Here is a 23,396-nt window from a genome sequence, read left to right as displayed (position 1 = left end):
TCGACATATTGTGTGGTCATGTTTCTAGCGTAGCCGACAGCGAACACACAGCGCTACAGCGAACACACAGCGCTACAGCGAACACACAGCGCTACAGCGAACACACAGCGCTACAGAGAACACACACCGCTACAGAGAACACACAGCGCTACAGAGAACACACAGCGCTACAGCGAACACACATCGCTACAGAGAACACACAGCGCTACAGAGAACACACAGCGCTACAGAGAACACACAGCGCTACAGCGAACACACAGCGCTACAGCGAACACACAGCGCTACAGAGAACACACACAGCGCTACAGAGAACACACAGCGCTACAGAGAACACACACAGCGCTACAGAGAACACACACAGCGCTACAGAGAACACACGGCGCTACAGAGAACACACAGCGCTACAGCGAACACACAGCGCTACAGAGAACACACAGCGCTACAGAGAACACACAGCGCTACAGCGAACACACGGCGCTACAGAGAACACACGGCGCTACAGAGAACACACGGCGCTACAGAGAACACACGGCGCTACAGAGAACACACGGCGCTACAGAGAACACACGGCGCTACAGAGAACACATGGCGCTACAGAGAACACACAGCGCTACAGCGAACACACAGCGCTACAGAGAACACACAGCGCTACAGAGAACACACAGCGCTACAGAGAACACACAGCGCTACAGGGAACACACAGAGCTACAGCGAACACACAGCGCTACAGCGAACACACAGCGCTACAGAGAACACACAGCGCTACAGGGAACACACAGAGCTACAGCGAACACACAGCGCTACAGCGAACACACAGCGCTACAGCGAACACACAGCGCTACAGCGAACACACAGCGCTACAGCGAACACACAGCGCTACAGCGAACACACAGAGCTACAGCGAACACACAGAGCTACAGCGAACACACAGCGCTACAGCGAACACACAGAGCTACAGCGAACACACAGCGCTACCGCGAACACACAGCGCTACAGAGAACACACGGCGCTACAGAGAACACACGGCGCTACAGAGAACACACGGCGCTACAGAGAACACACAGCGCTACAGCGAACACATGGCGCTACAGAGAACACACGGCGCTACAGCGAACACACGGCGCTACAGCGAACACACGGCGCTACAGAGAACACACGGCGCTACAGAGAACACACAGCGCTACAGAGAACACACAGCGCTACAGAGAACACACAGCGCTACAGCGAACACACAGCGCTACAGCGAACACACGGCGCTACAGAGAACACACAGCGCTACAGCGAACACACAGCGCTACAGAGAACACACAGCGCTACAGCGAACACACAGCGCTACAGAGAACACACACAGCGCTACAGCGAACACACAGCGCTACAGAGAACACACAGCGCTACAGCGAACACACAGCGCTACAGAGAACACACACAGCGCTACAGCGAACACACGGCGCTACAGAGAACACACAGCGCTACAGCGAACACACAGCGCTACAGAGAACACACAGCGCTACAGCGAACACACGGCGCTACAGAGAACACACAGCGCTACAGCGAACACACAGCGCTACAGAGAACACACAGCGCTACAGCGAACACACAGCGCTACAGCGAACACACAGCGCTACAGCGAACACACGGCGCTACAGAGAACACACAGCGCTACAAAGAACACACAGCGCTACAGCGAACACACGGCGCTACAGCGAACACACGGCGCTACAGAGAACACACAGCGCTACAGAGAACACACGGCGCTACAGAGAACACACGGCGCTACAGAGAACACACGGCGCTACAGCGAACACACAGCGCTACAGAGAACACACGGCGCTACAGCGAACACACAGCGCTACAGAGAACACACAGCGCTACAGAGAACACACAGCGCTACAGCGAACACACGGCGCTACAGCGAACACACGGCGCTACAGAGCGCGTTTCCTCACTACCTTGAAAAAGAAGTTTTCAGTGGTGTATAAAGACTTACTTAATGAACTGTTATATTTGTATTATAATGAACTGTTATATTTGAAGAAACCTCATTGCTGAACTGCTACTCTCTGCTGTCTCAGACATGACATATTTTCCTGTCGGCCACCGTAACTTTTGTTGGCTGCAATTCGTAACCTCACCACTAGATGCCGCTAAAAATCACACACTGCACCTTTAAATAAAGTTTTCCTAATAAAAGTTCTTAAAGTATTAAAATGTCTTAAATTCAGATTCGATGGGTCTTCTGGTCACATTACTGATAAAAATTTCTCCAGTCTGACGGACCCAATGTCCGTCAAATAACCAGTGAAGCATCGAATCGCGAGAATGATTCTGATTTTATTACATAAACAGCGATTGATAATGATAATGTATTCCTGGTTGCGCTGTTGAGACTCTGTGAGAGATTTTATAGTGAGAAATCAAAACAAATGAGCATAACAGCATGCGTAAAAAAACTCACAGAAGAAACAAACTGAGGTAAAAACCCAAAATGTTGAGTTTTTTTTATTTATAACATATGATATAGTTAAGTAACATGACATGACGGGACCTATTTTGCTGAATATTCTCACGATTGCAAATGTTACTTTGAATTTAGTTCAATAAACCAGTTGTTAATATTAAATTTAAACATTTAATATTACATATACGTATGTAATATAATGTGTATTTCCATCACAGGTTTGGTCTTAAATTTCATTCAAAGTGGCATTAAAAAGGTCTTAAAGTCTTAAATTTAACTTGTTTATATCTGTAGACACCCTGTTTATCCATTGGTTGTTGATTGGTTGTTGTTTGGGCCTCTGAATAAGATTGAGTATTTCCTCCATATTCTCACTAGATCAGACTATATGAGCCATAAAAGCCTGATTTATCAAATATAATACTCCAACAAAAAACACGTATGCTTTATTTTTTTAAGTATACTTTAATTTTCACACAAACGATTGTATGCATGGAGCCAAACGCATAACATCATGCATTTGGTAGCGTGCGCTTAACACAGTATCATCCTTGTCCCGTGTCTGCGCTATATCTCTCCAGAAGTTATGACCAATAAAAATGGCATTGTACTCATTTAACGGTAGGGTTGGCAATTTCAGAGAGGCTAGCAAAGGCATGCTAGCTTTGAAAGCATAAGATCCCACCCACTTATTATTTGGGGAAAAAATAATGTGCGAGCTGTGCATAAAGAGTACATGAATATAGAAAACACGGTCTGCATGCATATAGTATTCACATACTATGCCGATGACGAAATTTACGTCACATACATTGTACACACAAAAAAAAGCATACTTTGGGCTTAAATGCAAGCTTATGACATTTTGATTAAGATGTTAGGAGGTCAAAAAAGAAATATTGTTCACAATGAGATCAATAATATGCATTTAGAAAAAAGATTAAAAAAGAATTTTAATTTCATGCCGATTGTAAAGGAAGAGCAATGAGATTTGACTTATATTGCTCTAAATTTGTTAATTATATACATACATAACCATATAGTTACTCCATGTCCTAGGCAGACATGATGGGATAAGATGTGATGTGATGTGACCAAGCGGCCACCTCCCTGTCTCTCTCTTGAAACCAACACGGAAGTGAATTAAACTGCAATTCATCGCCTGTCAAATCTGTATCTTCCTCATGTTAAAATGCGGGATTATTTCATACAGTTTATTACACGCCGCCCTTACCTCCGCCCACGCCGTTGGATTCCGTCATTGTCGACTGTTGAGAGAACAACCAGCGCGGTTCTTCAGTTGTTTTCCTCTGTGAACAGGCACTCATGGATGTCTGACAATATCGTTGCTTTTCGGAGTTCAGATTTAAAAACGTCTAAGATCTAGAGGCCGCACTCGTTCTGCTGTACCGTTGATCTTACGGAGCAGATAGACTATAATATGCTTATTTAACTTTTTAGTGTTCAATAAAAAGTACCGTCAGATTAAATCCTGCAGGTGTCAGTGCTTTCTCTTCGTCCCTTAAAGCGGCACTATGCAGGATTTCTGTTTTTGTCAAACAGCGATCCCTAGAGTCGCTGTAGAGTACTTGTATTTAACGTTACAGTCGTAAACACCACTCACGCAGAGCGTATGTGCACTCACGGCCTCTGCACTTCATAATAATAAAGTAGCCTACCGCGTTAGGCTTTCCTGAGCCTAAATGCCAGATGACACCAATAAAGTGTATCATGCACGTCGCATTATTTCGCAAGGCTCTCAAGTTTTGAAGACAGGCAAGAGTGACATCCAGCCGACAGATACATTTTTGTCATTGGTGGTTGCGTTAAATCTTACCCAGATACAATAGTGCTATTTTCTGATTGGCTATTGTGTAGCTCGAGGAACAACACCAGAGGAGGCGCGCTTGATTCCTGCCGGTTCCACAGTGAGAGCGGCGCGGCCAGAGTTTTGGCATATTAAATAAATTACAAATAGTTTTTCAGCGTGAGAAATACAATGTGTGGCGGGAGAGCGTGACACTTGAGAGCCCCGATTTCGTAACAATGTCCGTTATGACGTTGTTAGACATGATTATTGCAATTTATCATAATAGTTTGCAAATTGCGCTCATTTACACTATTTACAACATGTATGCTTACTTATGTCCTGATAATTATGTGAGATATTGACAACTGTTCTCATGATAATCGCAGGAATCAACTTTAACAGTGAAAGACTGAGCGAGTGGAACTCTTGTCCGGTTCCTCGTGCTGTCAGATTCTCGTTACCTTTTTCTTGACTCTTCCGAAGGCGCTTTCTTCGTTTTTTTCCGCCATTCTGTACGCGTGCAGTGCCGTAAAGCAATTCGTTACCTCGCGAGACCTGATATCACACGATACTTCCTAACACTGAGGCCGGCGGCCCAAAGTTGGAAGGGTGGTTTTGCGGCACACAGGCACCAGGGGGGTGCGAGACGACCACCATTCAACACGAAATCAGTAATATAAACATTACAATGTTTATAATGTCACAGCCAATCAGAAGAGCGTGTGGGCGGAGTCTCTCTGCAAGCACACTGCACTCATGGGCCAATCAAAAGAGCGTGTGGGCGGAGTCTCTCTGCAAGCGCACTGCACTCACAACCAATCAGAAGAGCGTGTGGCGGAGTCTCTCTGCAAGCGCACTGCACTCACAACCAATCAGAAGAGCGTGTGGCGGAGTCTCTCTGCAAGTGCACTGCACTCACAGCCAATCAGAAGAGCGTGTGGGCGGAGTCTCTCTGCTAGCGCACTACACTCACAGCCAATCAGAAGAGCATGTAGGCGGAGTCTCTCTGCTAGCGCACTGCACTCACAGCCAATCAGAAGAGAGTGTGGGTGGAGTCTCTCTGCTAGCGCACTACACACACAACCAATCAGAAGAGAGTGTGGGCGGAGTCTCTCTGTCTTTTAACTATTATAGTATTTCAAAGGGCAAAAACATGAACTTTATGAACTTTTACATGAGCTTTAGGTCTACTTCTTCAAGTCAGCTGTCACTTTAGCGCGAGGCCAGTAGCACATTAGCTCCTTAACCTTATGCCTCAAACTCGATCACGTCGAGCTAGGCGGGCGTAGTTTCAGCATCCAGGCACCTCAACTCCAACCAGCCTTTTTGCCCATTTTCGTTTATCCGGGAGTGACCATAGACTGTAAAAAAATAGCACTGTGACGCACTTCCAAGATGGCGTCGAGCGACTCCGCCCACTTTAGGCTTCAAAAACGCTCTTCAGAAACCCACGGTTGACGTCATGGACACTACGTCCATATTTTTTTTACAGTCTATGGATGTGACAAGCAAATTGTCTGTCCACACCAGACGTGATGCGACTATGAGACGCAATAAAATAACAGCCAATCAGAAGAGCGTGTGGGTGGACTCTCTCTGCAAGCTCACTGCACTCACAGCCAATCAGAAGAGCGTGTGGGCGGAGTCTCTCTGCAAGCTCACTGCACTCACAGCCAATCAGAAGAGCATGTGGGCGGAGTCCCTCTGCAAGCTCACTGCACTCACAGCCAATCAGAAGAGCGTGTGGGCGGAGTGACTGAAACAATCTCCATCATAGAACACTCTTGTTTGTTCACAGTCTGAACGTTCTTGTTTCCTAAAATTTATTAAGGTGAATTCTCCATGTCAGTATATATAAAGGTCATGCAAAATGATATTCAAACTCACATTAGACCCTGTAAACACTAAATAAAGCTCATAATCAGTACCTGAGATTATCATTGTCATACTTTGTATGTTGTTCCGGTCTCAACGCTGCAGAAATTGAATCATTGTGTATCGTGTTAGGAAAAAAACTCTTATTAACATGGAAAAGGATAACCTAAATAAAAAATAACCTAAATTTTGGTCGTTTCATCACACTTAGCAATGGTGTGCATCAGAAGACTTGAAATATAGTGCATAAATTGTGTTGACTACTTAATAATAACAGCATGAGACGGAGTAAGTGACAGGATTTAAAGGATTTGTGTGAAGCATCGCTTTAAGGCTGATTTTAGATTCAGTGCGTTTCATCATGAAAGCTGCGCTCTGCCACAATCCCGAACTCTTCCTGTATTCCTCCATGCTCCCGAGCGATGTGGTCAGTCATGCGACATCGGGATCTGTTCACATAGGGATTACCTCTTCTGTTTTAAAAAATGCCAATGCGACACATTCCCGGGGATTCACACACAGGTCCGGGGACGAGCGGGGCCGCGTGATGTCATGCCATCAGACTGCGCTTCACATTTTCCCAAACAGGCAGAGTAGGACGGAGAATCACTGGCTAATAAACACAAGTGACAGAGGAAGAGTTTTTGAATATTATTATTTCGTATTATTATCATATTTCATTAAATTACACTTTTTATTTTATTTTATAAAATTAAAATGATTTTATTTGATTGATAATGATTTTACTTTCTCCATTTCTTAATTCTTGGTTATTTTTAAAAATGATGATACCTTCCAGAGTTCATACAATGTATCATACAATATCTAGAGATAAACTATTAACAAATTATTATTAAAATAATGTTATATTTATATAGCATTTTATTTGAAATAAATACATTAAAAATATTTTATTTGATAAAAAATGACAATTATTTATTTAAATTAAATTGCAATTTTATATTATGTGGTCGTAATAATAAAAAAAGGATAGAATATTTATAATTAAAATGCAAAAATAGTTCAGGCTAAGTGCACACATTGAATGCAATATCTCTTTCTCGCGGTGCGATGTTTTGAAGGTTTTGATTTTTATTTCTCACCACAGATTAACTATTTACAGTATTCAATGAACTAACGGCCTTAAAGTCAAGTCACCTTCATACAGCGCTTTTAACAATATAGATTGTTTTAAAGCAGCTTTACAGTGATAATAGGAAATTAAAGTTACAGAGGTTGTTTTGGCTTTACAGCAGATCTAGAATAAAGTTATTGTCCAGCTAAAGCAAATTAAATTTTTTGGGAGAACTTTCGCTTTATCCAATGAGATAAGAGGGTTGTCTTGCATCGTTTGTGCAGCAGACATGAATGATGCCTAAAATCATTTGACTTGTTGAGGAGAGGTTTAATATTTCTTTTCAGTCAGACTTAGACTTATATTGTCACATTACGTTCACTAAAAGTGGCACTAAAATCTAACCAATATTTTATGACATGCAATTTGATTTCATTTTGAGCTAAATTTGCTTGCTGTATTAAGTTGCATGGTAAGGATTTTTTTCTGGTTGTAATATTTTTTTTGCATTCCCTCCTCCAAACATAAGATGTGTTTATTGTTACTGTTAAATGTTTAAAAAGCGGTTTGATTGGAGTGAAGTTTGGAGGAAGCCTCACAAGATTTGTATTAACAATAAGGTTTCATGTAAGAATTTCCAAGTTATGTAGAAGTAGTCTGCGTTTTTTTTGTAAAAATGCCACTAAAACCATACATTAGTCATTTATTTTGGGAATGTCATATGGTGACATTTATTTGGAAAGAATTAAAAAAATATTTTCTAATATAAATTAAGATTTTAGAAGCTGATCTGATAAGGTGTTTCTCATTTGATGCTGATAAAAATGTATTATTTATTATTTTATTTTATTATATTTGCTCGTTATTATATTCATCAAGTCGGAAAAAAAATGCCTATATTTGAACAATTTAAAGCTGACATTAAAATGTATTTGTAAGTAAGAACTTACAATGCAAACTATGCAATTGTTTAAGAGATAGAATGTTTCTTGTTTATACAAACTCTTATTTGTATAATATGCTTATAACAACCTAGCAGCAACAATCTAATAGTTAAATAACGGCAGATAAAGCCACAGATGCAGTGGATTCCCACAAATCTGAATGGAAAAACACTCAACCTGAATATACTAAGAAAAGACTGACTATCTCTGTAGTACTGTAACGCACACACATACACACACACACACACACACACACACACACACACACACACACACACACACACACACACACACACACACACATACACATACACACACACACACACACACACACACACACACACACACACACACACACACACACACACACACACACACACAAATAATAATAAATAATTCTGAAATACATTTTTTTGTTGGTTCATGCATATATAAATATACCCTACAAACATTCTCTCTCACTCACACACACTATGTTTAGTCGTTGTTCCTCTCCATCAGTAGTGTGAAGTGTGTGAAGCTCCCAGGAGAGATGCTGGACAGTTGCCCTAAACCTCTGGCTTTTCTCTCCCGCTGTATGTGTGTGTGTGTGTGTGTGTGTGTGTGTGTGTGTGTGTGTGTGTGTGTGTGTGTGTGTGTCAGGACTGAGCTTGCATTCTGTGGCTTTTTATGGGCATGTTCTATATTTGAGTCGGTGTGTGAGTATGTGTGTGTGTGTGTGTGTGTGTGTGTCCCGGTCACGTGACGGGCCTGTCACTGGATGAGGAGTGTGTGTGTCCTGGAGTCCGCAGCTGTTTCTCTATGATTCCTCTCGTATTTGAGTCGCTCTGAGACTTCATGACCGAGATGTTCGTTCTCCACATAATACTGTCTGTTCTGAGGATATTTATACATATCCTAATGGTTGATCTTCTTGAACCTATTACGTGAATTATACCTTCCAGAGTATATAATGTGTCCAGTTATTTATAAAATAGATTTATTTATTTACTTTTAAACTACAATTATTCTATTCTATTTAGATACACTTATTTTATTTAATTACAATTATTTTATTTTAATAATTATTTTATTGAAATTAAATAGCAGTTTTATAATATATTATTTAAATAAATAAAATTATATATATATATATATATATTTTTTATAAAAGAACGAAATTCTGTTCAGAGGATATTTATCCTGGTCATTTTTAACCTTTTATGTAAATTATAATTAACAGAATTAATACAACTAATATGTGTCCAAATATTTATAACTTAGTTAATAACATATTTTTTATTGTTATTATTATATTTAATTAAATTACACTTTTTTATTTTATAAAATTAAAATGATTTTATTTGATTGATAATGATTTTTCTTTCTCCATATCTTAATTCTTGGTCATTTTTAAACTTTTATAATAATGATACCTTCCAGAGTTCATGCAATGTATCTAATGTAAATTATTAACAAATGATTATTAAAATAATATGTTACGTTTATATAGCGCTTTATTTTAAATAAATACATTACAAATTTTAATTTTATATAAATGACAATTATTTATTTAAATTAAATTACAATTTTAGATTATGTGGTTGTAATGATAATAAAAAATATTTGAATATTTATAATTAAAATGCAAAAATAGTTCAGGCTAAGTGCACACATTGAATGCAATCTCTCGCGGTGCGATTCATAATCTGCAGAGAAAGCTCTTAGCTCGGGTCTGGCTCCATTCATAGCTCAGAGATAGGCTATTTCTGTCGCTCTCTGTGGCTGAGCATGATGGGAAGGGAAGTTCAGGTACTCGCTCTCGGACAGTGTCCTAACAAGGGCCGTAATGTCAGAGAATGGATGAAAGAGACTCCTTTGTTCACAGAAATCAAAATCATGCGCATGTTGTTATGAGAGGAATTTATGTAAATAGGGTTTGTCTTTCTCTTTCAGTCTTAAATACTTTGTGTCACACAAACCCTTCACCGTTTGACACCACAGACCAATGCTGAGTCACATTCAACCACAAAACAGTAAATATAGATGAATAAATGCACAATCTTCCAGCATACACTGTCTCTCCCTTATTTGATGAGGTTGAAATCAGGTCAACTGGTATTTCACGCTACTGAATTGCACATGAACATAAGCTGACTAAAAACAAAACGTGGTATTTTTAGTCCAGAGACTTCACTCTCCCACGAGTTCTTATGAAACGGACTGAACGGGTGGACATGGCAACTGCTGGAACACAAGCGTAAATACAAAAACGTTAATTTAACAAAGGAAACAGTGTGTTCCCTCTCCTCCTTGTTGAGAGGTAAACTGTAAACATCGGTACGGGACCGGGCCTTACAAGGCGAGGGGATCCCATCATTACGGCAGGAATGCCGAGTGGGAGGAGGTGAAGCTCGCTGGACGTTTCATTGGAAAAAACGGTCCCACTGTTAAAAGTCCGCTTGGGTGAATCCGGCTCGGTGCTTTGCTCTCAGGGGTCAATGACATCAAAACTGGAGTTGTGTAGCTTTTACGATCATCTGTCCTTAATGCTAAAACAATTCTCAGTTACACTTTATTTTAAGGTGTCATTGTTACAGTGTAATTATATATTTAAGTACTGAGTACTATTAAGCAACTACATGTACTTACTATAGGGTTATGGAAGGATTAGGATTTGGTTGAGGGTTAGTTGCATGCAATTATGCATACTGTTATTACTATGGCAAGTGCATGTAAAATATGTAACAAGGACACTGTAAAATAAAGTGTTACCCAATTCTCTTTAGCTAATTTGCATTTAACAAACACATTTCAAATATCATTGTTTACACTTTATTTTAAGGTGACAGTGTAAGTACTGTGGAATATGTACTTACAAAAAAGGGTTCTAGGTTACACTCATTATTACTGTGTAATTATATATTTAAGTACTGAGTAATATTAAGTAACTACATGTACTTACTATGGGTTATGGTAGGATTAGGGTTTGGTTGAGGGTTAGTTGCATGTAATTATGCATCATTTACTGTTATTACAGATCTGGATGCACTATTATTCAGCTTAATCGGGTTAAGAACGTGCATGTAAACGCGCTCATTCCCCGAAAGTGAAGGTAGAAACGGACTGAGCTTTCAGCATCTGTCGCTGCATTAACGCCGCGTTAGAGACGACGATGGATATAACGGTATAGCGACAACCGACTATCTTAATTTACTGGCTTAATATTTCTCTTGTGGACCTTTCACAGATGGCAGAGTTGTGCTGTTCGTGAACTAAAGACTTTTTAGGCCGATATCCTTTTAGTGATATTATTAATATTTAGTAACTGTATTGTTCTTAGTGTTATTAGTGTCATTAAACGTTTTGTTAATGTGCTATGGAAACAAAATAGCCTCACTATACTGGCTGGCCACTGTTTGTCGCCATTTTGTCAGCGTTTGTTGCCCGCCAGGTATCCATGGTAGTCACGTGACTGGAAAGTATGAATTGACCGTTCGCAAAGACCCGCCCCCTTTAGTTACTGTTGCTATGTCCGACAAGCCACGCCCCTCTCACTTCACTCCATGTTCTCACACAGTGAAAAATCCAACGCGGAGCAGAGGACACGACAGACAAGGTTACTTTTGATATGAAACAAAGTAACAACTTTCAAATTTGGTCATTTTTTAAAGAAATTTAAACAATAAATACCGTTTTGTGGCTCTTTAATGTGTCGTGACAGATCGCCGTAGAGCCTCAGTTAAACTAAAGCTTCTCGTGAACCGATCATCTCTTCCTTCTAGTTAATTTATAGCATCAAATAAACATGAATGAACATAAGAAGGAATGTTGTTTTAACCGCGGAAAGATGTCAGTACACTTAGTTTTTCAAGTTCTCATCCTCCAACGTTAATCTACTAATTCTCCTGACTGCTTTGTCGGACAAAAATGGCGGATGGCGGATTATGATTGGTCAGATCGCCTGTCAATCAAACTCCTTGTGAAGGGTCAATTTTAAAGAACACTCTATGAGTGGCATCTAAAACCACATACTATATAGTAGGTGAAAAACAGTATGTGACAAAAGTAGTATGTCTGAATTCAAAGAGTAGGTGAAAATACACAGATGATCTACAACTTCTGGTGAGATTCTGAAGTGTGTGTATATGATGGACACTTTACTATCCCATGAGGCCACAGGAGAGGATTTATGAATGACAGTGAAGCAACTGTAGGTCACATGATAATGACAACATGGAGAATGTAGTGCGTCCAGGTTACATTCATACTGAATAGAACACACTTTTTTTTTAGCAGTCGTGACGCATTCACTTCTTCAAAATAAGTACCTATTCGAGAGAGTATGTGATGAAAAATGTATCTGCGCTCATACGTTTTTTATACACATTTTTAGAATTTATCCGCATCTTGTCGTTCCATTCAATTCGCATGAAAATAGCTGTTGAGATGCTATTATAGTTTTTATTCATATTTTGTATCAGGTTTTTTACATTGAGTTTTTTATTTTAATATTTGTAATTTTGTTGTTTTTCGTCATTTTTAATAGTTTCTGATATGTGTTTTTAAAAAATGTGTATAAAATTTGTTATTCATTTTTATTTCCCTTTTTTTTTAGAGCGACACGATTCTGGATAAATTAAGAATCATGATTTTTTGTTTCAAACGGAGATCACGATTTCCCACAATGCTGAACAGACAACTAAACAAAACGTGTAATTTACTAGAGGTTCTGCTGCTGCAGTCTATTTAAAATGTTCAATAAATCTGAATTAATTATTTTACAAAAATCAATTAAATTAATGATTCAATGACTCGCTCGTAAAGACTTCACTTGTTTCATTACTGGATGAATCTGCGTTTTTGAAACGAATCTGTTGAATGAATGATTCATTGACCAATGCATTTTTTAACACTTATTTGTCGCCACCTACTGGTGTAACGATGTAATTGATACCATCTTTATTTGAAGCATCAAGTTACTTTTAAAGGTGATTTACTCTATTTTGATCACTACCGTAGACATCAGTGTTTATATCTGAACTATAAACTTTTATCCCAGTACTTCTGTGAAAATCTGAATAAGACAGAAACAACAATACTATGTGGTTTGTGAAGCCGTTTCATACCTCTCTGGGTCAGAACGCATTTCTGAATGTTTGCTGTGATTGTACTTGTCAAATGATGAATCGTTGTGATTTAGTAATAAGATCGCATGGGTGTTCGAATTGAAATCACAATGTTTTTTTTTTTGAGTTAACTTTTATTTCAAGTAACTTGTTTTTATATTTTAGTTTCAGTTTTAGAAAGTTATAACCCTGGTTTGATGTTCCACAAATGAATCTTAAAGGATTAGTCCACTTTAAAAAAAACTTTTGCTGAAAATTTACTCACCCCCATGTCATCCAAGATGTCCATGTCTTTCTTTCTTCAGTCGAAAAGAAATTAAGGTCTTTGATGAAAACATTCCAGGCTTTTTCTCCATATAATGGACTTCAATGGGACCCAAACGGTTCAAGGTCCAAATGAAAGTTTCAGTGCAGCTTCAAAGGGCTTAAAACGACACCAGACGATGAATAAGAGTCTTATCTAGCGAAACGCTCGGTCATTTCAAAAACAAATAAAAAAGTTTAAGTTTTATAAGCACAAATGCTCTGTTCTGTGATGCGCGTCCGTGACGGCACGTAATACGCAATTACGTTGAAAAGGTCGTGCTTCACGTAAGCGGAAGTACCGAGTCAGTATTTACAAATGTATACTTTTAGCCTTTTTAATATAAAAACACCCAGGATACGCACACGAAAAGGGCATTTTAAACGGTAAACTAACACAAAGACATTTGAATATGTGTATATGGTCCTCCTTCCTCACATTTGTAAACACTGAAGCGTGACCTTTTCAACGTAATTGCGTATTACATGCCGTCACGAACGCGCATCACAGAACAGAGCAAGGCGAGCATTTGTGCTTATAAAACTTAAACTTTTTTATTTGTTTTTGAAATGACCGATCGTTTCTCTAGATAAGACTCTTATTCATCGTCTGGTGTCGTTTGAAGCTGCACTGAAACTGTCATTTGGACCTTGAACCGTTTGGGTCCCATTGAAGTCCATTATATGGAGAAAAATCCTGGGATGTTTTCATCAAAAACCTTAATTTCTTTTCGACTGAAGAAAGAAAGACATGGACATCTTGGATGACATGGGGGTGAGTAAATTATCAGCAAAAGTTTTTTAAAAAGTGAACTAATCCTTTAAGCTTTGATTGATGTCTTTTCCTCCGCTATTCCCCATCAGACGGAGCTGGCCGACCTCCTCAGACCTCTCTCCGAGCAGATCCACGAGGTCCAGAGCTTCCGGGAGAAGAACCGCGGCAGTGACCTGTTCAACCACCTCTCTGCCGTGAGCGAGAGCATCCCCGCGCTGGGCTGGGTGGCTGTGGTGAGACCTCTCTCTGTGGACTAGGGATGGCAATTGATAAGATTTGATCAATATCAATACCACTGACGATTCTGCTTATCGATCTGAGTCTTTAACGATTTTAGCTTCTCTCTGGTGGCTACCAGTGGATTTTAGGATTAAATATAAAACTCTGCTGTATGTTTTTAAAGCAGTGCATGGGATTACTCCTGCTAATGTATCTGAGCTTTTTGCTCTTCATCAAGAAAATAATAAATCCTTGCTCTCTGTCCCTCGATCTCATTTAAAGGGATAGTTCACCCAAAAATGAAAATTCTGTCAGTATTTACTCTCCCTCATGTTGTTCAACCCCGTAAGAACTTCGTTCATCTTCGGGACACGAATTAAGATATTTTTTGATGAAATCTGAGAGCTGGATCACTCCTCCATAGGCTTCTAAGGGATTGAAACTTGTTCCCCTGAAAAGTTATTAAAGACATCGTTAAAATAGTCCAAGTGACTACAGTGGCTCAATCTTAAGTTTATCAAGCGACGAGAATACTTTTTGTGCGCAAAAACAAACAAAAATAATGACTTTATTTCAACTATTAATTTCCTTCTCTGTGGGGCTCGAGTCAGTTAGCGTAGTGTGATAGCGTAGAGCTACGTCACACGTAGGCTCACTATTGGCCGACGCTGGTCATGTGTGTGATGCGTGTGACGTACAACACAGAAGCTTACGCTATTATACTAGTGAACTCACTTGAGCCCACAGAGAAGGAAATGAATAGTTGAAATAAAGTCGTTATTTTTGTTTGTTTTTGCGCACAAAAAGTATTCTCGTCGCTTGATAAACTTAAGATTGAGCCACTGTAGTCACTTGGACTATTTTAACGATGTCTTTAATAACTTTTCGGGGAACAAGTGTCAATCCCTTTAGAAGCCTATGGAGGAGTGATCCAGCTCTCAGATTTAATCAAAAAATATCTTAATTCGTGTCCCGAAGATGAACGAAGTTCTTACGGGGTTGAACAACATGAGGGAGAGTAAATACTGACAGAATTTATATTTTTGGGTGAACTAACCCTTTAAAGTTAAAAGGTGATCAGGCCTTCGCTGTTGCGGGTCCGAGACTTTGGAATAGTCTGCCTCTTGAACTAAGAGAGATCACTTCTTTAAATGTATTTAAACCCAGTGTTAAAAATGATTTCTTGTCTTTAGCCTTTGAGAGGTTGGGCTAGTATCTGTATTTGTTGTTGCATGTTGTTTTTATGTGTTTTTTGTTTTATGCTGCTGATTGTACAGCACTTAGGTCTACAGGTGCAATTGTAAAGTGCTTTATACATAAAATTAAGTAAGTAAGATTCTCTTATCTATTCCTGATAGCACCGTATGGAAAAAAGTAGTCATATGCTTTTTAGTAGTTGTAGTTATTGCTTTTTAGTCAGTAGTTATTTCACAGCGCTTTTCACCAGATCTCACACTCGCAGTCAGAAAGGTAAATTCGTTCGAGTAGCTCTGTTTTGTTCCACTTTTTCACACCGATAGGAAAACATGTCTCAAAATGCAAGCATTTAGTTGCAGTATAAAGCCATATAAGCTTTTATACCTGATCCAGAAAATACCTGGCTTGACTTTTGAGTCTCTGCACATTCAGATTCAGGCATAAAAGCACATCAAATAAACTTCAAACAATATCACATTAGGCATATTTTCTTTGATTGTGACCTCACACGAACCATCTCTGAGAGGACCACCAAACTGATTTTCTATTATGTAAACTCTTCTGATGTCTTCATGCCGTGGATGGCTGTATCTAATCTCTGCAATGTGAATTTGGACTGGGACTGATCTGGACTCCATCATTTTCTGCTTTAAACTACTGCATCTGTTTACAGCTGAGGTTCAGAGCCTCAGTATTAGTGCTTTACATGAAACTGATGTTTTTTCTGTGCTTATTATTTACTCTTTATGAGTACATAAGCTCCTTTGACCATATTTTGACCCTTTGTTTTCTCGCTGTCTGACATGCAGTGTCAGAAACCAGGGCCGTACGTGAAGGAGATGAACGACGCCGCAATGTTTTACACCAACCGAGTCCTGAAAGATTACAAAGACACGTTAGTGGATTGTTTTTGTATGCGTTTAGTTCAGTTTGAAATGTTACATAGGGGATGCACGATATATCGGCCTCCATATCGGTATCGGTACACTATATTATAGTTTTCGGCCCGGTAAGAAAATTTGGCCAATATATTAAAGCTGATGAATAATGTATTATTTCCTTAAGCTCAGACACTTCAGATGTGCACTGTTCAACATGATGGTTTTGAATTTGCTGAAATATAATTGAAATCACATCTAAAAGGAAAATAAAGTAAAGTGCAATATGTCTATGATATCGGCTACATAAAATGATAATGAGAACATTATAACTCTGTGCTTGGGACATGGATTTTAATGGTGAGACTTTTGTTTTTGTAATCAGGCTCTCAAAAAATTATAGAAAATTTGGATTTAGATTTATCGGCCAATATATATCGGTTATCGGTAGAGATGCACCGATTGATCGGCTGGTGACCGGAATTGGCCGATTTTCACGTGATCGGCCATGACAAAATAACAAATATGATTTCACACAAAAAGTGCCCAAAATGCACAGAATTTGCATGCCTGGTGTGTTTTAACAAGAACTGGGGTAGGCTATGTCAGAAAAGTAAATGAATTTTCTTTTTGAAATGAACAGATTTTTTTAGTTGGATATTGGATGTGAAAAGAAGGAAATGGTTCTTCCATAGAACTGCACTTTAGATGTGTGTGAATTTCCCACACCAGGAGTAATTTATATACTTCTATTTTATAGCGATTAGTGTTCAAAAAATGTTCTATGAAAAATGTAAAAGGTTCTACTAAAGAAAAGAGAGAAAATAAATATTTGGTATCGGCAGGTCAAACTCAATGAAAAATCGGAATCGGCCTAGAAAATTGTAATCAGTGCATCTCTAGTTATCGGTTTTCAAATATAAAGAGTTATCGGTATCGGGCAAAATGTTCATATCGGTGCATCCCTAATGTTAAAGAGAAATTACCCTTACAAAAGTGGTTCTTTAAGAAGCACACATAGTAAATTTCCCTCACATTATTTGTACACAAATATTTGTTTTGATATAAAAAAATGATTTATTGATATAATGTTTCTTGTGTCTCTGCTGACCCAGCGACGGTCGTCATATCGAGTGGGTGCGTTCCTATCTGAGCATCTGGACTGAACTCCAGGCCTACATCAAGGAGCATCACACCACTGGCCTCGTGTGGAGCAAGACTGTGAGTGACTCCGCAACTTCTTTGTGTTCTGGAAGTACCAACCCATATACAGTCAACACACCCATGCTAAAGTTGACTAAAAAGAGGAATAAAAAATCATCCTTTGGAAATTGATCTTAATGCCTTAATTTAAAAAATTAGGAAAAATCCAAGCTTTAAGGACACCAATTTTCTTTGTGAATGAATAATGTATCGTAAATAAATAAATGTTCTTCCTTAAAATAACTCAGGACACCCCTATGTTAAATTCCCATAGAGACAGCAGATTTTTATTTTTAAAGGCCAGTTATTTCATGGATCCGGGATATTATGCATCCTGATAAAGTTCCCACATCATCATCACACACTCTTCATCATATCTAGAGATCGGCATCGGGAACTTTCCATAAGATCATCTCTCAATGCAAATCACACCAGCTATTAGCCTAACTGAAATAACACCATGCCGATCTCTAGATATGGTGAAGAGTGTGTGATGATGTGGGAACTTTATCAGGATGCATAATATCCCGGATCCATGAAATAACTGGCCTTTAAAAATAAAAATCTGCCGTCTCTATGGGAATTTAACATAGGGGTGTCCTGACTTATGCACCCTGTATTTTAAGGAAGAACATTTATTTATTTACGATACATTATTCATTCACAAAGAAAATTGGTGTCCTTAAAGCTTGGATTTTTCCTCATTTTTTAAATTAAGGCATTAAGATATATTTCCAAAAGATGATTTTTTATTCCTCTTTTTAGTCAACTTTAGCATGTGTGTGTTCATTTATGGTATCCACTGTAAACCGATATGTTAAATAGGGATGCATGATATATCGGCCACCATATCGGTATCACCATACTCTAATAATCTTATTTAAAAAACATCATAGTTTGCACAGTTATCCTTAAGCAGTTCTGGGACTTTTGGGGATGTCAAACCTTGTCTGAAATGATGTGTGTGTCAGACTGAAACCTGAGAGCCGTGACTGACTGTGTGTGTGTCAGCTGTCCCTCCTGCTCTGTGTGTGTGTGTGTGTGTGTGTGTGTGTGAAGGACTGTGTGTATGTGGACAGGTGGTCATCTGGGTCTTTTTGCATGGGGGGTTTACCATAGAAATGCCCCCAACAAAAGCCTAGTGTGTGTCTGGCTTACACACCTGCTCTCACACACACTCCTCGTAATTCAACCTCTCTTCTCATGTATTCCACATTATACCTCTCCTTTGACTTCAGTAAATATCCTCACACATCAAACTCCCGCATCACTGTATTCCCGCTTTTCCACTTCCTAACAGTTTGTTTAAGTACCTTTCCACCTCATCACAAGGCATTGACCTTTAGGGTCAGAGGTCGAGCTGCCCAACCTATGCCGAACATCAGCACAAGTATTGGGATTATAAGTGTGTGTGTTTGCACAAGACAGGAAAAGATGAGTGTGCAACAGTTGTTTAAGTGGCTTAACCGTGTGCAACTGTCAATGGCAGCTGTGCTGACGATGTAAAACAGGCGTGAGTGTGTCGTCAGGGTCACACAACAGGCAAACGGCCCGCGCTAATTGTCCTTTTTAGTTAAATAAGATTATCCCAGTTGTGTCAGAAACACATGGACTGATATGAAAATCAGGACCATCATGGAAACACTCATTGAGTATCAACAGGATTCATTTAGCGTGAGACGTCTTTCAGCATATTTTGACTAATATTTATTTATTGTGATATTTAATATTTTTAAATATGATACATTTATAATATGAATAGAGAGAGTAGCAGTCAGAGGTTTGGACACACTTGCTCATTCATTATTATTTGTTTCTTCTTTTACCATATTCCATTCTCATTTATAATTATTCAATTTAGTTGAGATGTTCATACACATTTATGTACTAATACACATTTTTATAATGCTAATTAAATTTTGCATACCAAACAATTTTCATGCATTTGAACACATTAAAACATTGACAAGTTTACCCATATTACTGTATGACGTTTATGGAGTAAAATGTATATAAATGCTCAAATATTTATATATAAATATTTATATATATATATATATATATATATATACACTACCGTTCAAAAGTTTGGGGCCGGTAATATTTTTAATGTTTTTAAAAGAAGTCTCTCCTGCTCACCAAGGCTGCATTTATTTGATTAAAGTACAAAACAAACCCAGTAATATTGTGAAATATTATTTCAATGTAAATCAGCTGTTGTCTATGTGAATATATAGTAAAGTGTAATTTATTCCTGTGATCAAAGCTGAATTTTCAGCATCATTACTCCAGTCTTCAGTGTCACATGATCCTTCAGAAATCAGTATAATATGATGATCTGATGCTCAAGAAACATTTATGATTATTATCAGTGTTGAAAACAGTTGTTCTGCTTCATATTTTTGTGCAAGCCATGATTCACTTTTCTCAGGATTCTTTGAAAGTTCAAGAGAAAAGGTTTTAATTAAATAATAAATATTTTGCATTATTATAAATGTCTTTACTGTCACTTTTGATCAGTTTAATGCGTCCTTTCTGAAGAAAAGTATTAATTTCTTTAAAAAAAAGAAAAAAAGGTATTGACCCCAAACTTTTGAACGGTAGTGTATATATATTTATTTATTTATTCTAAAATGTAAGGCAAACATTTTTTTTTTTTAATATATATATATTTTTTAAATGATGGACTGCAAAAATGTTTGCCTTGCTTTTTAGAATAAATAAATATATATATATATATATATATATATATATATATATATATATATATATATATATATACTAACCTGATACTAACACACACACACACACACACACACACACACACACACACACACATATATATATATAACAATTCATTCAGGTCAGCAACACTACAGACTCAATCCATTGCCTGATACTCCGCCTTGTGGAGTAAAATGGCCATTGCAATGAACTTACCAACACGCGGTTACAGTTTAGTAGCTGTACCTTCATAAGATATTCAACCTTGTTGTTTAACAGTATAATAATAAAGCATATATACTGTATATATATATAGGGGACTAACTCTGATGTTCTCAACAGGGTCCTGTAGCCCCTTCCTCACAGTTCAGTGCTCCTCCTCCTCCTCCTCCTCCTCCTCCTCCAGTGTTCACGGATAATAAACCCAACGACACCGCGGCTCAACACTCGGCTCTGTTCGCACAGCTCAACCAGGGCCAGGACATCACTAAAGGTGGGCAGGAGACACACATCCGTCTGCAGAAACACTGTCCCGCAGCAAACGTCACGTCAGGTGGTGTGTGTGTTCTTCCTCCAGGGTTAAAGCATGTGTCTGACGAGCAGAAGACGCATAAGAACGCTAGCCTGCGCTGTCCGGGAGAGAGGATTCCCCGGGAGTCTCCGGCCAGGAGTCAGGACCGCAGACGTCCCCCCGTGCTGGAGCTGGAGGGGAAGAAGTGGAGAGTGGTGTGTGTGTGTGCTCTCCTCTCGAACGCACACTCATGCACACACACTCTACAGGCACTGAGGCCTGCTACAGCTGCTGAATACTGCAATACATCTGCAAAAAAGAATCTATACCACAATGCAATGCACTTGACATTTTATTATTATTATACAAAGCCATTTAGTCTTTGAAATGAAAATCCAAACTAGCAATTTACAAAGAAAATAAGAGATTATATTATATTATATGTGCATACACATTAATACTTTATTATTATTATTATAACATTAATAATAAAACATATTATTATTATAGTTACCATGATGGTTATTATTATTACTACTATTTTTATATATATTATTATGTTATATTATATTACATATTAAGAAGAATAAATTATAATTATTATATATATAATTATATAATCTAATAATAATTATAGTTAGCATAGTGGTTATTATTGTTATAACGTATTCTTCTAAATATACAGTATAGTGTAATATATAATAATAGTAGTTGTAATAATAATAACCACTATGCTATCTATAATTATTATTATAGTAATAATAAAAATAACAACCACTATGCAAGCTATAATAATTATTATTACTGTTATAATAATAATAATAATTAGCATTATTAATACTACTATTATTTTAATTATATTATATTGTTAAATTATATATTAAGAATACATGATAATAATTATTATGAGATAATAATAATTCTTATTTTTATTATTTATATAGTTGGGATATTATTGTTATTATAAATTATTTTTATTTATATATATTTAAATTATTATTAATTATCATAGTTGGCATAGTGGTTATTATTACTGCTATTATTTTATATTATTATGTTATAGTATAATATATATTTAGAAGAATGCATAATGATGATGATGATAATTATTATTATTACTATAACATTTTCTCAAAAGATTTTTAGAAGTGCCTAACATGTTCTATAAAATATTAATTCTCAATGGCATAGGACACATTTGCAAGTGCAAGAGATTCATTAAGCCATGAATCACCAAAATAATTATGATTATCCCCCAAAAAGTGGTTTGGATGAATGTATAAATGTGTATAATATGTGTATAACACTAAAGTGGTGTGTGTGGCCAATAGGAGCACCAGGATCAGTCACATGACCTGCTGATAGAGGACACCGAGCTCAGACAGGTGGTTTATGTCTTCAGCTGTAACCGCTCCACACTCCAGATCAGAGGAAAAGTCAACTCCATCATAGTGGGTAAGAAGAGCTCCTCAGACACCAGCTGCTCTCATTCATAACGTTATCCACTCGCAACGTGTGTGTGTGTGTGTGTGTGTGTGTGTGTGTGTGTGTGTGTGTCCTCAGATAACTGTAAGAAGCTCGGGCTCGTGTTCGACAGTGCGGTGGGCATCGTTGAGATCATCAACTCCACAGACGTTCAGCTTCAGGTTAGATGAGTTACAGATCTGATGTGTGAGGGATCTACACTTTTATTGGCAAATAATGTACACGTGTGCATGAATTATAATGTACACGTGTGCATGAATTATAATGTACACGTGTGCATGAAATATAATGTACACGTGTGCATGAATTATAATGTACACGTGTGCATGAATTATAATGTACACGTGTGCATGAATTATAATGTACACGTGTGCATGAATTATAATGTACACGTGTGCATGAATTATAATGTACACGTGTGCATGAATTATAATGTACACGTGTGCATGAATTATAATGTACACGTGTGCATGAATTATAATGTACACGTGTGCATGAATTATAATGTACACGTGTGCATGAATTATAATGTACACGTGTGCATGAATTATAATGTACACGTGTGCATGAATTATAATGTACACGTGTGCATGAAATATAATGTACACGTGTGCATGAATTATAATGTACACGTGTGCATGAATTATGGGCATAACAGCGAGTGTCAATAAATGTCCTTGTCATCTCAACTATGAATGTTAAATAGAGCTGTGGTTTGCATATGTTGATTTTAAAGAGACGTTCACATGCATAAATTACACAGTACATCAAATTTCAATTTTATGTGCTTTAATAGCATGAGTTGCTAAGGATTATAATATTGTCAAACAC

General features: G+C 38.0%; 1 protein-coding gene across 4 annotated transcripts in view; it reads left to right on the top strand.

Annotated features, from left to right (window-relative positions):
• Positions 1-23,396, top strand: part of cap2 (cyclase associated actin cytoskeleton regulatory protein 2) — a 46,189-nt gene that overhangs the window by 15,442 nt on the left and 7,351 nt on the right. For all 4 annotated transcript variants that reach the window (XM_077195734.1, XM_077195736.1, XM_077195737.1 and 1 more), the window contains exons 5-11: positions 14,438-14,581; positions 16,574-16,659; positions 17,758-17,863; positions 20,912-21,062; positions 21,147-21,295; positions 22,412-22,535; positions 22,644-22,726. In XM_077195734.1, coding sequence (XP_077051849.1) covers positions 14,438-14,581; positions 16,574-16,659; positions 17,758-17,863; positions 20,912-21,062; positions 21,147-21,295; positions 22,412-22,535; positions 22,644-22,726 — 843 coding nt within the window. The remainder of the gene's footprint in view (positions 1-14,437; positions 14,582-16,573; positions 16,660-17,757; positions 17,864-20,911; positions 21,063-21,146; positions 21,296-22,411; positions 22,536-22,643; positions 22,727-23,396) is intronic.

Source organism: Siphateles boraxobius, unplaced genomic scaffold (genome assembly GCF_051911475.1).
Source record: "Siphateles boraxobius isolate OS27281-9 unplaced genomic scaffold, OSU_SipBor_1 35, whole genome shotgun sequence".
Classification (NCBI taxonomy): domain Eukaryota; kingdom Metazoa; phylum Chordata; class Actinopteri; order Cypriniformes; family Leuciscidae; genus Siphateles; species Siphateles boraxobius.
This window is presented reverse-complemented; position numbering and strand designations above follow the sequence as displayed.